The sequence below is a fragment of the Microtus pennsylvanicus genome, chromosome 4 (genome assembly GCF_037038515.1).
Source record: "Microtus pennsylvanicus isolate mMicPen1 chromosome 4, mMicPen1.hap1, whole genome shotgun sequence".
NCBI lineage: Eukaryota > Metazoa > Chordata > Mammalia > Rodentia > Cricetidae > Microtus > Microtus pennsylvanicus.
In genome coordinates this window covers 17,943,501-17,957,380 of record NC_134582.1, presented here as the reverse complement: position 1 = coordinate 17,957,380, position 13,880 = coordinate 17,943,501, and the positions used below count along the sequence as shown (strand labels likewise).

Genomic DNA, 13,880 nt, shown 5'->3' with positions numbered 1-13,880 from the left:
TGTTCGTTCCGTCTCTGTTTGGGACAATGCAGGTTTGAAGTATGAGGAGGGCTCCGTGTACCTGAGGTCAGTTGCCCTCCCTCTGAGACATGTGTGCCAGGGCTGACCAGTGAAAGTCACTGAATGAAAAATAGTACCCCAGGCTACAAGAAAGGAAAAGTACAAGCTCAAATGATGAACAACAGGAGAGAGATTTGTGACATAAATCTTTTTGTTTGTCTTGGGGCACTCCCAACTTGTTTATAAGTGTCTGGTTTCCATGGGTTAGAGCTTTGAGACCATCTAGATTTCTTTCCTTTATCTTAAATTACCAAATAAGGGGAAAATAATAAAAGGGCCTAGCTATTCCAGACTCAACCCTAAGGATTATTTGCCAGAATGGTCTAGGTCAGTGGTTCTAACCTTCCTAATACTGTGACCCTTAACTATAGTTCCTCATGTTGTGGTGACCCCAACCATAAAATTCTTATTATATTTCTGCTTCATAACTGTAATTTTGCTACTGTTATGAACAGTAATATAAATATCTGATATGCAGGATATGCAACCCCTTAAGGGGGTTGCAACCCACAAGTTGAGAACCATTGGTCCAGGCTTTTCCTACTTGGGAGGCCTGAGACATCCTTTCTGACAACTCAACCCCAGCCAGGTGGGTCCTGCGGACCACATCTGGACAGCCCAGGGGTTTGTGGTCAGTGGGCATGCAGAGGTGGCTGGCTTCAGAGCAGGGCTGAGAGGTAAAGAGTTGTACACAGTGTGAACCACATGAGATAGCAGATATGGAGCCACTCTTGACTTGTAAAAGCAGAAACTTTGATTTAAAAGTTAAAGAAAGGGTCATGGTAGGCATTTCTTCAATATCAGCTTCACTATCTTCAATACCAGCTGCTATAGGGACTCAATCTGTTGTCTGGAGCCAGGCTTCTCCCATTGAGACTACAGTCAGCAGCTTGGGAAAGACAATCACTTGTCTGCCAGTCCAGCTTTACAGGAGACCCAAGGCCATTTCGTCTGTCCCCCTGGACGGTGGGAAAGACAACCTCTGTGGTTGTCTCCTCTGTCGATGCAGAAACTTGAGTTCCTCAGACCCGGAGTACCTTGAGGTGCAGCAGGTCTATACCCCAAAGAACTTCAGATGTGACCTGAAGCATGGTCAAATGCCTGCCGTTTGCCCCTCTGAGAAAAGTTGACCCATCTGTTAAGAATTGGGGAATATCATCCGATTTTAGAATTTACATCTTCTCTAGCAGATTGGGCCACCCTGGCCTCTCAGGATGGGTCCCAGAACTGAAGCCCCAGGAGATGGGACAATGTACACCTGTGGTTGTAATCCTACTTTCTTTTTGGATCCTCAGTCCTGTAGGAGTGCTATTGGTAACTATGGGTTTGCAGCATTTGGTAGACGGTGGGAGGGCTGTGTTAAGTGTTTTTTCAGACATTAAATTTTTATCTATGAGTGCTTGCCTGCATGTATGTATGCCAGTGCATGCCTGGTGGCAATGGAGGGCAGAAAACTGTGTGTCAGGTTCCTTGGAACTGGAGTTATAACTGGTCGTGAGCCACCATGTGGGTGCTAGAAACCAAACACTGGTCCTCTATAGGAGTACCAAGCGCTCTGAACAACTGAGCCATCTCTCCAGGCCCTCAACTCTTATTTGTTTGCAGGATCTCACTCTGTAGTCCAGCCTGGTCTTGAACTCACAACCCCTGCCTCAGCCTCCAAGCCCTGGGATCATAGGCGTGAATCCCCAGCCTGGCATGGGAGTTATAAGAAAACATTGTTTAGCTCATGGGACTGAAAGCACAGGGAGAGAATATAAATAAATTAAGCGGGCTCACGTTTCCAGAAAACAAAACACAACAAACAAACAGGGAGAAATGCCATTGTGACAGTAGAGACTGCTTCTGCTCATTGAGGAGCGACACGTGTGTCTGAGTGAAGGAAGTGTGGCATGTCCTGTGACTGGGACATGACCTTTAGTCGTCTCTCTGGGACAGGACCTTCCCCTCCGTGGCTAAAGTCTGTGACTGAGGAGGTGGCTTGGCTGTGGACTCCCTAGCTGTCTGCAGTCCAGGAGCAGCCTTGGAAGGAAAGGCGGTTGGAGGACAGCAATTCTGGGCGGCATATAACAGCCTTGATCCTGAAAGCACTGGGGCTCAGCAGCCCCCTGCAGCTGGACCTTCCAGAACCTGCTGAAGGTGCCAGGCGCCTTTCTCAGCCTGCTTGTGCCTTCCACATCCCTTTTCTGGCAGCGGCTTTCAGGTGGGCTCCCTACCCACAGGGATATTGGAAACCCACAGACCATGCTCTGGTCCCAGGAAGGGTGTAGGGAATGGAGGGCTGGTTACCATATCTGTTTTCTTCCAAAGTGACTGAAGAATGTCTGCTTCTTTTCTGGTCTCCCCACTTAAATTGTGTATAGAAAAGTGTTTATAAAATGATGGGGAAAATATTTTCATTAGGGTCTTACTAAATGATGTCATTGTCATAGTCCTGTTTCTGACACGCTGGACTAAGACTAAGTGTGGCAGAGGATTGCCTGGCAGAGTTGATGGGATGGAAGGTGATGTCATGGGGTGGCGTCCCTGTCAGTGTTCTCCTGGCACCTTTAAACCAGATGGAGTTGTCCATACTGTCCAGTCACCATTCTCCACTATTTCATAAGACGGGGAAACCACATCTCTTAAGTGCCGAGCAGACAGTCGGGGCGGGGCAGTGTTTATCCTGAGACTCTCAACACTGACTTCCTGTTGCCAGTTACACTGTCTGCCTCCCAGTCTTGGCAGGAAGAGCTTCAGCTGTCAGGTGGTCACTGAAAGGGTTTTACCCTTTGATATATCTGTCTGAAGCCCTAGGAAACTGATTAATCAGAATGTACCCATCCCTCCAAGGATGGGAAGAAGCAGAATCTGAGGAGGATGCAGCCAATTCCTGTCTGAAGCAGCATACGTGGACAGTTTTAATAGCCACGGTTATCTTTAAAGTCACGTGACTCCCAGGGTCCTCTTTATGTCACCACTGCTCAGAATTTAGAAGTATCTTGAGGGCTCACAGGTACTTGGTTTTCTTATCAAGGAACACTTCTTTTTTCTTCTTCTTCATGATGTCAAGTCTTCATTTTTCTATTTATTTCCTGAAGATAGGTTTGGGCTTGGGTATCATCCAAAATCCATTTAGGATCAAGTCCTGTGGATGATTGAATGATGTGGCGGTAGAATACCAGGCTGGTGCAGGCGAGGTGACTCTGGATGGATGCTATCCAGCTTACACACTGAGCTGCTCCAAGTAGAACACAGGTTGGTGCAGGCCAGGTGACTCTGGAAGATGGATGCTACCTAGCTTACACACTGAGCAGCACCAGGATCAGAAAGGACCACAGTAAACTGATGCTGCTTCGGGAAGGCGGTGTAGACAACAGCACCTCAGCTGCATCCTTAAGACTCCCACGCTGAGGGGCTGGAGAAATGGCTCAGTGGTGACTTGGTGCTGCTCAGAGGACCCAAGTTCTATTCCCAGGACTCATGTTGGGTGACTCCAAACCGCCTGTAACTCTAACTCCTGGGGATCCGATGCCCCTCTCTGGTATCTGCCTACCTGCATCCATAAGACCTATACCTCCCCCAACACATATACACATAAATAAAAGTAAAAATAAATCCTGTGATGAGAATGTATGCACGGCAAGTTCTAGACCAAACCAAGTTCCACACTGTGAGACTCTTTCTTTTAAAAATTAAAAATCCTCTTTTCACATAACAAAAGATGCCGGTAAATCCAATCATCTTTAGACTCCAGGGAGGTAGTTTGATAATGGTTTGTATTGGTGCAAAATATTCGTAAAAATAACATGCTAAAATAATTTATGAATATTTAAAATTTTACATATTATTATCATATGCCACGGCACTTGTGTGGAGGTCAGCGAAGAATTCTCAGGACTTGGTTCTCCTGCCACCGTGTTTCAGGGGCAGATCTTAGATCCTCAGACATGGTTCTCAGGACTTGGTTCTCCTGCCACCGTGTTTCAGGGGCAGATCTTAGATCCTCAGACATGCACAACAAGCCCTTTTAACCACCGAGCCACTGCAGGGCCCCAAAATGTCATCAACAGCACTTTAGTAACCTTTTAAGAGTATAAGTCATTAGCATTAATCAAATGGTAATCTTTCTCTTGGTATGACTATAATAAGAGTTTCAAAGTTTGCCGAATCACTCTGAAGTTCTAGGTGGCCTCTGCTGAAGAGCCTCCCCTCCAGGGCTAGTTTGTGGGCAGAAGTTAACCCCGTGCCAGCTTTTCCGTGGCATGAAAAGAAAAGACTGGAGCTGGTAGCAGGATGGTGACAGCCAAGGCTGCAAAGTCTGCCAGTCCTCTAAGCTTTCTTAGCTCTGGCTGGCTTTTATTGGAGTGCAGTGGTTCGCCCCACCTCCCGCTACTCCCCCCACTACCTTCTTCAGGCCTCTCTCAGCTGGGGAAGCACCTCGGGGCTGCTTCTCTCAATGTGCACTGCACTATTCTACAAATGGAAAGGATTCCAAGTCTCCCCTTCCCAGCAGGTCTTCCTGGAAGATTTGCCTGCCTCTTAAGGGATGTGTCCTAGATTGAGCAGAGTTAGGAGTCTTAAGAAGTCTGATGATAGATTTCCACGGAGGAATGAAAGAGGAAGTGTGTGCGGCCGGTGGATGTGTGGCCCTGTAGCGGGACTGGCTTGATTTCTGAGCTGATACTGCCCCCTAGTGTAGAAAAGCTAGTACGGTAGTATCTGGATGGTAGAAAAGTATATGAAAAAAGGCAGAGAAGAGAGTTTCTTATCAGAAAGATGTTGCGGAACATCTGAAAACCAACCACTTCGACCTCTGCTTTGAAATTCTCCCCATGGAACAAATACAAAAATAGACGTGCAATGATTTGATGCCATGAGACACTCAATCACTGACAGAAGCCAGAATGCCAAGCAGTGGTCTCATTGGTGATTCCCATTGCTCTCTGTTGTGCTAAGGAGAGTTTAGCACAAGCTCTGAGAATGTCCTCACACGTAGTCACAGAACCCAACCGGCAGGCTCTGGCCCACAGCTGTCAGCAAGTTGTAATTGCAGACTGCCTTCTCTTAATTTAAAACATTATCCAAGATATATAGAAATAAAGGGGATTGCAAGGGACAACAGATAACCATATATTAGCAAATTGGACAATCTCGATAAAGTAGGCCAATGGTTAGAAACACGTTACTAAAACTGACTTGTGAAGAAATAGAAATCTGAACATACCTTTAACTATAGTAAGGGGATTGAGCAGATGAGTAAAACAACTCCCTATTATGTTTGCTTATTGTATTTTGAGTCTTTGATCCCTATCTAGCGGCACTGTTTCAGAAGGCTGTAAAATCCTTAGGAGGTGAGATCTAGATTGAAAAAGCGGGTTGTTAGGAGTTTTTCTTGAATGTTAGTAGCCTAGACCTGCTTCTGGCACTCACACAAGGCGCGAACCTGGAGGCAGAAGATGATGCAGAGACCATGGAGGAAGCTGTTTCCCGCTTCTTCCTCATTGGTTGCTCTGCCTGCTTTTCATAGCATCGGGAGTTGGCCCCACTCACAATGGGCTGGGCCCGCCCACATCTGTCACTAATTATGAAATGCCCTATAGGCTTGCCTACAGCCTGGTCTTGTGGAGGTGTTTTCTCTGTTGAGGCTCCCTCCTCTCAGATGACTCTAGCTTGTGTCAAGTTGACACAATACTAGTCGGCACAGGTTCTCAGTGGGAAAGGATCAAGAAAGATCACTTGTTAGCAGGTGACATGGTCTTAGGAGCCTACCAAGACAAAGAGGAACTACTAAGAGCCAGCAAAGTAGCAAAGCTACGAAATTGGTGCTCAGAAGTCAGCTGTGTTTCTTTAAACTAGTAACGGATAGTCTGACTTTATAAGGAATTTAAAAAAGCACTTCCATTTACAATAGACTTAAAAATAGTTCAAAGTAAAATTAACAGGAGACTAAAGATTTATTCATCAGAAACCATAAAATACTGCCGAAAATTTAAAGACTCAAAGTGGGAAGACATCCTATGCACATGAATAAAATATTGACATCTTAATATTTTTAGAAAGTCATTGCTTTCCACAGAAATCTACAAACCAGTGATGCTTTTTGCAGAATTTTTTTTTAAAAAATCCATCTGACAACATCTATGATTTCACTGACTATTTCACTCAATAGCCAAAATGACTTCAGAGGAGAACAATAAATTCAGGAGGTGGTCTCATAATTCTTGATCTCAAAAGTTAATGCAAAGCCAACAGTAATTAAAACAGTGTGATATTAGCATACAGGGTGGTGATATATGAACAGTGGACTACATTAGGCAGCTCTGAAATAAACCTTCCCAAAGAAGGTCAGAAGGTTGTCAACATGAATGGCAAAAGCACTCAGTTAGAAAAGAACAGGCTTTTCCAAACTGATGTTGGGGGCTGGATCTCTCCATGCAGAAGAACAGTAATGGATCCTAATCTTGCAGTACATCTAAAAGTTAAAATGGATTGATTGATTGATTGACTTAGGTTTTTTGAGACAGGGTTTCTCTGTAGCTTTGGAGCCTGTTCTGGAACTAGCTCTTGTAGACCAGACTGGTCTCAAACTCACAGAGATCTGCCTGCCTCTGCCTCCCAAGTGCTGGGATTAAAGGTGTGCTGGATTTAATTTTTTTATTTTACATCCTGACTGCCGTTTCCCCTTTTTCTTCTCCCAGTCCCCCCTCAGACATCTCCCCTCTGCAAGTCCCCATCCTCTCCTCCTCTGTTTCTGTTCAGAAAAGGGCAGACCTCCCAAGGACATCAAAAAAATATGACATGTCAAGTTGCAGTAAGACTAAGCCCTTCCCCCCGTATTAAAACTGGGCAAGGCAATGCAATATGAGGATTAGGGTCCCAGAAGCCAGCAAAAGAGTCAAAGATAGAAATTCTGGGGGAAATGAAGCCACTGGGAATAATCATTGCCGTTGAGACAGTGTGAACCCCTCATGCCTGGGTCCTTGATGGTGCAGTTCAATGATTGGAGCTGGACACTAAGGATTGTGGGAGAGAATGGTGACAGGGATGGCAGGATGTGAGAGAATCTCAGAATACCAGTAGACTTGCTTTCTGGTGGCCGGTGCTGGTCACCGGTTGGTCAGCAAGCAGGAGCCTGAGAGCTGCCGCCACTGCTCTGCAGTGCTGGGAGGGGGTCAGTCATGCCTTTGGTTTAAGTCTGGTCCTTTACCTGTTGCCTGGCCCGGACTGTAGTGGTTCATTATATAATTTTATAGTCAGACCCTTATGCCGACACTTCCTCCGAGCAGCTGGGGCAGCTGATATTTTTGCTACTGAGTTCATGATGTCCTGCGAGTATCTTTGGAATGGGTTGTATGTATTGTACAAAACAATGTGTTTAGCAACGAAGCGAGTATTTTTATGAGAATGCCGGCCACAGTGTGAGCTTGCACCAGAGGGCCTGGGTGTTTCATTGTGGACTTTACAGTTTGGGGCAAGTCAGTCATCTCCAGAGGTCCAATATACATATTCCTAGAAGTTCAAAAATGTAGGATCTTTCTGTGGCGTTAACAATGTTCATGGCCCAGGAGGCCCTTGTAAATAGCCAATAATCTGAACTCAAAAGGCATATCACCATAGAGTGCTTTGTGAACACATTTATGGTGTGGGGGAATGGCTGCCCCCATAATGTAGTTATTTGTTTATTACCTTGATAGACTAACCTGTTCTTAAATTTTTCATTTGTAAGTCAGGCGGTGGTGGCAAATGTCTTTAATTTCAGCACTTGGGAGACAGAGGCAGGTGGATCTCTGAGTTCGAGGCCAGCCTGGTCTACAGAGCGAGTTCTAGGACAGCCAGGGCTGTTACACAGAGAAACCCTGTCTAGAAAAACAAAAGCAATTTTTTCCAGTTATGTATGTATGTTTATATGAATGTATGCATGCATCTAGGTTTGTTTGTGTGCCCTGGTGCATACGTGGAGGTCAGAGAATAACGTTCAGGGATCACCTCTCTCTTGGCTACCATTTGGATGTTGGGGACCAGACTCAGGTCCTTGAGATTAACAGAAAATACTGTGCTATTTTGCTGGCCTTGGCCAAACAATTCTTGAAAAGATCCCTCCTAGTTATCACATTGTACCTGTGAATATTCAGGCTGGAGAATAAACTCAGTAGAAGACTTTGGAAGGTCATCCAGGCTTTGGAAATTGTAATTAATGTTGAGAGGTGACCTGGATGTGGGTAGTGTCTCTGTGACAACCATAGACTTCAGGCTGTGGTGCTGAGGGGGATGGTGGCACTTGGTTGTGGAGGGCCATGATGATGCATTCCTCTGGGGAGGTCTCAGTTTTTCTAGCCCAGGGACGCTCCAGGCGTAGACACCGACTGAGTATAGTTTGACGGTCGTTTGAAGCACATGGTTATGTGAGCCGGTATTTGACTTCAGCTCCATTATGTCCAGGAGCTAAGCCTTCTAATTTTTCTCTTGGGTCCTAACCTTTCACTTAGATGTGAGGCCTGCAAGGGGATCAGAGATTTCCTGTTCCATGCTTTAGATAAGTCAGCCATTGTCCAAAATGCAAAGCGATTCTTGTTTTAAAAACTTGGGTGTGAAGTTTTTTGGGCGAATGCTGTTGTTCTATGAGACAAATGATTTTCTCATCTCTTGTTCCTCACTTTTCTCCTCCCCACCTCCAGGAAGGGTGTCTGTGGCCTTCTGACAGCTCCGTGCAGCGGCCAGGGGCTTCAGAGGTAAGGTGGAGGCTGTGGGAGAAGCCATGGCCTTAGCCTTGGATTTGAAATCAACCTTAGGATGAAGTCATTGTTTGGTTAAAAGGGGGCAAGGAGGGATTTCCCCTTAGAACCATGTGTCTACGCTCTATGCAGAGAATAGGTTGAAAATGGCTGAACATTGAATTATCTTAGAACCATCAGCTAGACTTTGCAAGTGTAGGCATAGTTTATACATGTCAAGTAGCATGGATTCTTCTCACATGTCAAAGTTAATAATAAAACATTTGAGGCAAGGTCTCAGCATGTAGCCCTAGCTGGCCTGGAACTTGCTGTGTGAATTAGGCCAGCCTTAAACTTGAAGATCCACCAGCTTCTGCCTTCCAAGCTTGGGCTAAAGGCATGTCCCATAATTCTCATCGATTATCCAAATTTTTAAAGTGTTTCAATATAAATGTAAAAATAACAAAACGTAGGTGTACAAAGATCATGGAACAATCAAATGTGTGGGGCCCAATGTAGGTGTTTGCCATCAGACTAAATCAAGTTCTCTCAGAACTTCTCAATATCTGCCTGTAGAAAAATAAAGAAGTCGTAGTGGTCTCCTTCTGGCCACACAGACTCCATGTTGGTCTTTCTTAATGTAACTAAATATCTATATGCTAGAGGTTAGCAATAAAATGCAGACAGAAGATAGATTTGTTTAACATATGCCTAGCTCATAGCATTGAGTAGAGTTGGGCTTAGAATAAACTTTAGGAGTAAGACATTGTCTAAATTTTATTAAGAGGATCAACAGAGAGTTCTAACCTAGAATCATTCAATTGGAGTTTTCATCTTGCCACAATTTTACCACTACATTGTTCTTGTCATTCTAGTCAAGTTCTATATTTGATTATAGAAAAAATAAAACTCATTTGTTCATAACTTTGTCATGTATTGAAATTTTAAGATAGTATGCTTTGCCTTTAAGTACAAAGTATGGTTTGATACCCATCAGTGGTTATATGTATATACATTAATATATTAATCTACAATGTAGCTGTACACATGCATATAACATTTTTCTTCTAGGAGATAATTGGGATAAAGGGAGATTTATTTATATAATGAACTTTTGCCTTAACATTAGAAGTAATGGGCTTTATTATGTCATTTTCATACTTGATGTGTCTTACTTTATTCATATTTGGTTCTCTCCCCACTGTCTTCTCTTCTTCTCCTCTCTGACTGGTTCCTTTCCTTCCCCCAGTAGCCTCTTCTATTCTTATCACATATATTCTATAACCCTCCATTTCACTTCCACTAAGATTTTTCTAGTGTCCCCTTTATAACTTCATAACTCATGTTTCCTTTATAACTTCATAACTACTCTTCCCTAGTCCCCCTCATTGTAAACTAGGTTCTTCATATAAGAACAAAACATGAAATTTCTGAGTTTGTTTTACCTCACAATGATTTCAGTTCCATTCATTTTCCTGCATACATCACAATTCCATTTTTCTTTACCTGTTCAACATGTTTAATCCATTCATCTGTTGATGGATATCTAGGCTGGTTTGTATTCCCTGGATATTGTGAACGAGATAACAATAAATATGGATGTGTCAGTATTTCCTTGGTGTGTTTCCCTGGAGTACTTGGTACATGTTTGTAAGATTGTATAGCTGGGAACTTTGGTAGTTCCTGTTCTTCCATACCCATATCCACAAGTCCTGTCTTGTGGAGCAGGCCTTCAATTCAACCAGCAAGTAATTGGCTATCCTTGTAACATCCATGCTTACTTGCTCTTGTAACTCTCGGGGTTCATAGGTGGGCAAGATGGAATTGTTTGCATTTTCCCAGTGGCTAGAGATGTTGAACATTTTAAAAGGCCTCTCAGCTATTTGCTTTCCTTCCTTTGAGAATTCTATTTTGTTCTGTGCCCCAGTTTTAATGGGGGTGTTTGTTTCAAGACTGTCAGATATACAGCTGGTAAAGATGTCCTCCCCCTCTGCAAGCTGTCTCTTTGTTCCTATGGTAGTGGCCCTTTGCTGTGCAGCTTTTTCCTGTCATTTGCCAATCGTTGGTCTGCACTACTGGGGTCCTGTCAGAAAATCCCTTCCTGTGCCTACGATTTGAAACATAGTTTCTACTCTGTTCACTAGCAGTTTCAGGGTATCAAGTGCTATGCTGAGGTCCTTGGTCCATTGGGAGTTGAGTTTGGTGCAGGGTAAATGATAAGGGTCAACTTTAACCCTTCTCCATGGAGCTCTCCAGTTCCATCAGTATCAGTTGTTGAAGATACTGTCTTTCTCACAATGTACACGGATGGCTTTCCTGTCCAAACTCAGGTGGCTGTGGGAGTGCAGGCTTAATTGGGGTCTTCAGCCTGTGCTGTCAATCAGTGTGTCTGTTGCTATGTTGGTACAATGCTGTTTTCTGTAGTATAACTTCACATCTGGGCTGCGGGTAACCTCTGCAATTTTTATCGCTCAGGATTATTTTCGCTATCCGTATCTTCAAGCACTAATATCCTCTTTTCCACTTGATCATTCGGTTGGCCGGGCTTTCCACGGAGCTTTTTATTTGGCTTATTAAATTTTCCGTTTCACGTTTTATTTCAGTTGGGCATTCAGAAATGCTCTTTACTAAATTGTTCCTTCATATCCTGAATTTTTTTCCTTGTGTCAGTCAGGAGATTGTGTTTTTGTGGTCTTCATACTGGCTTTTATGCATATCCTCTTTGAGTCAGGCTTGAGCATGTTTATAATTAATATTTTGAAACCATTAAATTGCCTTTCCAAGGGGAGATAAATATAGGAGTCCTTGTTTTTGGAGGAGACATTCTGTCTTGTTTATTTCTGGTATTTGTGCTTTGCAATGGGCTTTAGGTACCTGAAGTTAGGTCATGTTTTTCTTTTGTTGTTGTTTTTTGCTTTGTTTTGTGGTTTTTGGTATGGCGATTGCCCTACCTTTGCTGAGTAGACATTTGGATCTATTTTTGCTATTACCCTAAATTGTCAGATTATGGAACAGCTGGTGTTTTGAGTTCAGTTTTGGAGCTACTAGGTGGTGTTGCGTGAATGGGGTCCCAGATCACCCAAGGCTAGGGCTATGGCTTGCTTCGGAGTACAGAAACTAACTTTCTATAGAGTTAGAATGTTCTCACTGCAACAGGTTCCCAGAAATCTGTGGAAGGTTCAGTCAGTTCTGCTGGTGGTCCTAGGTAAAGGATTGGAGTCACTGTGGTAGTTGGTGGGGTAAGGAGCGAGGTTCTCAAGACAGTGGGGATAGAGCTGCAGCAGATGTGGGGATCCCTACCAGGGGGTTGTGCTCAGACACATGCTCTTCAGGTGACAAGGGTGGCATCGGGGCTTGAGTGGGATCTCTACCTGAGGTGTTCAAGGAACCTAGCCTTGAGGTGGCAGGGGTGGAGTTGTGTTGGGAGTGGGGTTCCTATCTAGGGTGGATGTTACAATGCTATTTTCATTTGCATTTCCCCGATGGCTAAGGAGGTTGAACACTTTCTCAAGTATTTATTAACCAGTTCCTCTTTTGAGTGGTGCCCATTCAATTGTTGACTTACTGTTTGATGGCTTTCTTGGTGTTTAGTTTTTAGAGTAGTTTGTATAGTCTAGATATTCCCAGTCTATGTGGAGTTGGAAAATATTTTTTCCATTCTGTGGTCTGTATCTTCACCCTGGAACTTGTTTCCTTTGCTGTGTAGGGGTTTTTAACTTCATGTAGTTCCCCCCCCATCAATTCTTGTGATTATTTTCTTTGTTGATGGTATTCTTTTAGCAAGCCTTGCTTATGCCACCATCTATCTCTCCTTGTTTTACCTGTGTTTTCCATCAGCAATATAAAAATTCAGGTCTTTGACCCATTTTAAATTGATTACTGTATAGTATAAGAGGCGGGGATTTTGTCTTGTTCTGCCATATATAGAAATCTAGTTTTTCCAACATTATTTGTTAAGGAGGATATTCCCCCCACCAAGGGTTGTTTTTTTACATCTCTGTAGAAAATTAGGTGGCTGTAGACATTTAGGTCCCCTAATTATCCCGTTGATCTACACGTCTGTATTTGTGCCAGTTCTTTGCTGGTTTTGTTGTATGGCTCTGTTATATAATTTGATATCTGGAATTATATTCTTTCTACTAATGATTATTTTGCCTATCTTGGTTCTTTTATGCTTCCATATGAATTTTAGGATTGTTTTGCTAGTCTGAGAAGAATGCCATTGGGTTTTGTTAGGGATTGTACTAGATGTGTAGATTGTCTTCAATAATGCAGCCACTTTCACAGTAGTAAGTCTGCTAGTCCATAGGCAAGCAGAGTCTTCCTGTTGTCTAATGTCTTCTCTTCCTTTCTTTGCTGCTTCCAAAACTTCACTCTAAGCTAGATTTATGTAGTGGCACACACCTTTAATAACAACGCTTGGGAGAAGCAGCTCTCTAAATTTAAGTCCAGCCTGGGCTACAGAGTAAGACCCTTTTAACACACACACACACACACACACACACACACACACACACACACACACACATACACACACACACACATACACACACACACAAACACACACACACACACTAAAACAAACAAACAAATAAAACCACTTTATTTTAGAAGTCCCCATCTCCTTGGCTAACCCTAGGTGTTTTGTTTTTATTTTGAAGCTATCGTGAATGAGATTTTCCCCACCCCGTGTGTTCCTTTTGGGGAAGTTCATTATTGATATACATAGAACCTAATATTTTGGTGTGTTGATTTTGTATCCTGCTACTTTGTTGAAAGCATTTACCAAGTCTTAAAGGTTTCTTTGTGGAGTTTTTTTTTTTAAATGGTTCTTTAAATACAAGATCATGTTGCCTGCAAATCAGAGTAACTTAACTCTTCTTTCTTTCCTGTTTGGATCCCTTTACATCATTCTCTGGTCTTTACTGCTCCGGCTAAGACTTAGACCACCACATTGAATAGAAATTGAAAAAGTGAATACCTTGAATTCATTCCAGATTTTAGAGGAAATACTCTGTGTCTTCCCACTTAGTATAATGTTGGCTGTAAGTTTGTCTTATATAGCCTTTATTTTGTTGAGGTATGTTCCTTCCATTTCTAGTTTCTTCAAGGCTTTTGCCATGAAAG

At 43.2% G+C, this 13,880-nt stretch overlaps 1 protein-coding gene across 24 annotated transcripts in view; it reads left to right on the top strand.

Moving 5' to 3' along the window:
- Ldlrad4 (low density lipoprotein receptor class A domain containing 4) overlaps positions 1 to 13,880 on the top strand; it is a 303,729-nt gene that overhangs the window by 282,262 nt on the left and 7,587 nt on the right. For 18 of the 24 annotated variants that reach the window (XM_075968382.1, XM_075968384.1, XM_075968377.1 and 15 more), the window contains one exon: positions 8,718 to 8,771. The exons of the other annotated variants lie outside the window; for them this stretch is intronic. In XM_075968382.1, coding sequence (XP_075824497.1) covers positions 8,718 to 8,771 — 54 coding nt within the window. The remainder of the gene's footprint in view (positions 1 to 8,717; positions 8,772 to 13,880) is intronic. 24 annotated transcript variants of the gene reach the window in all.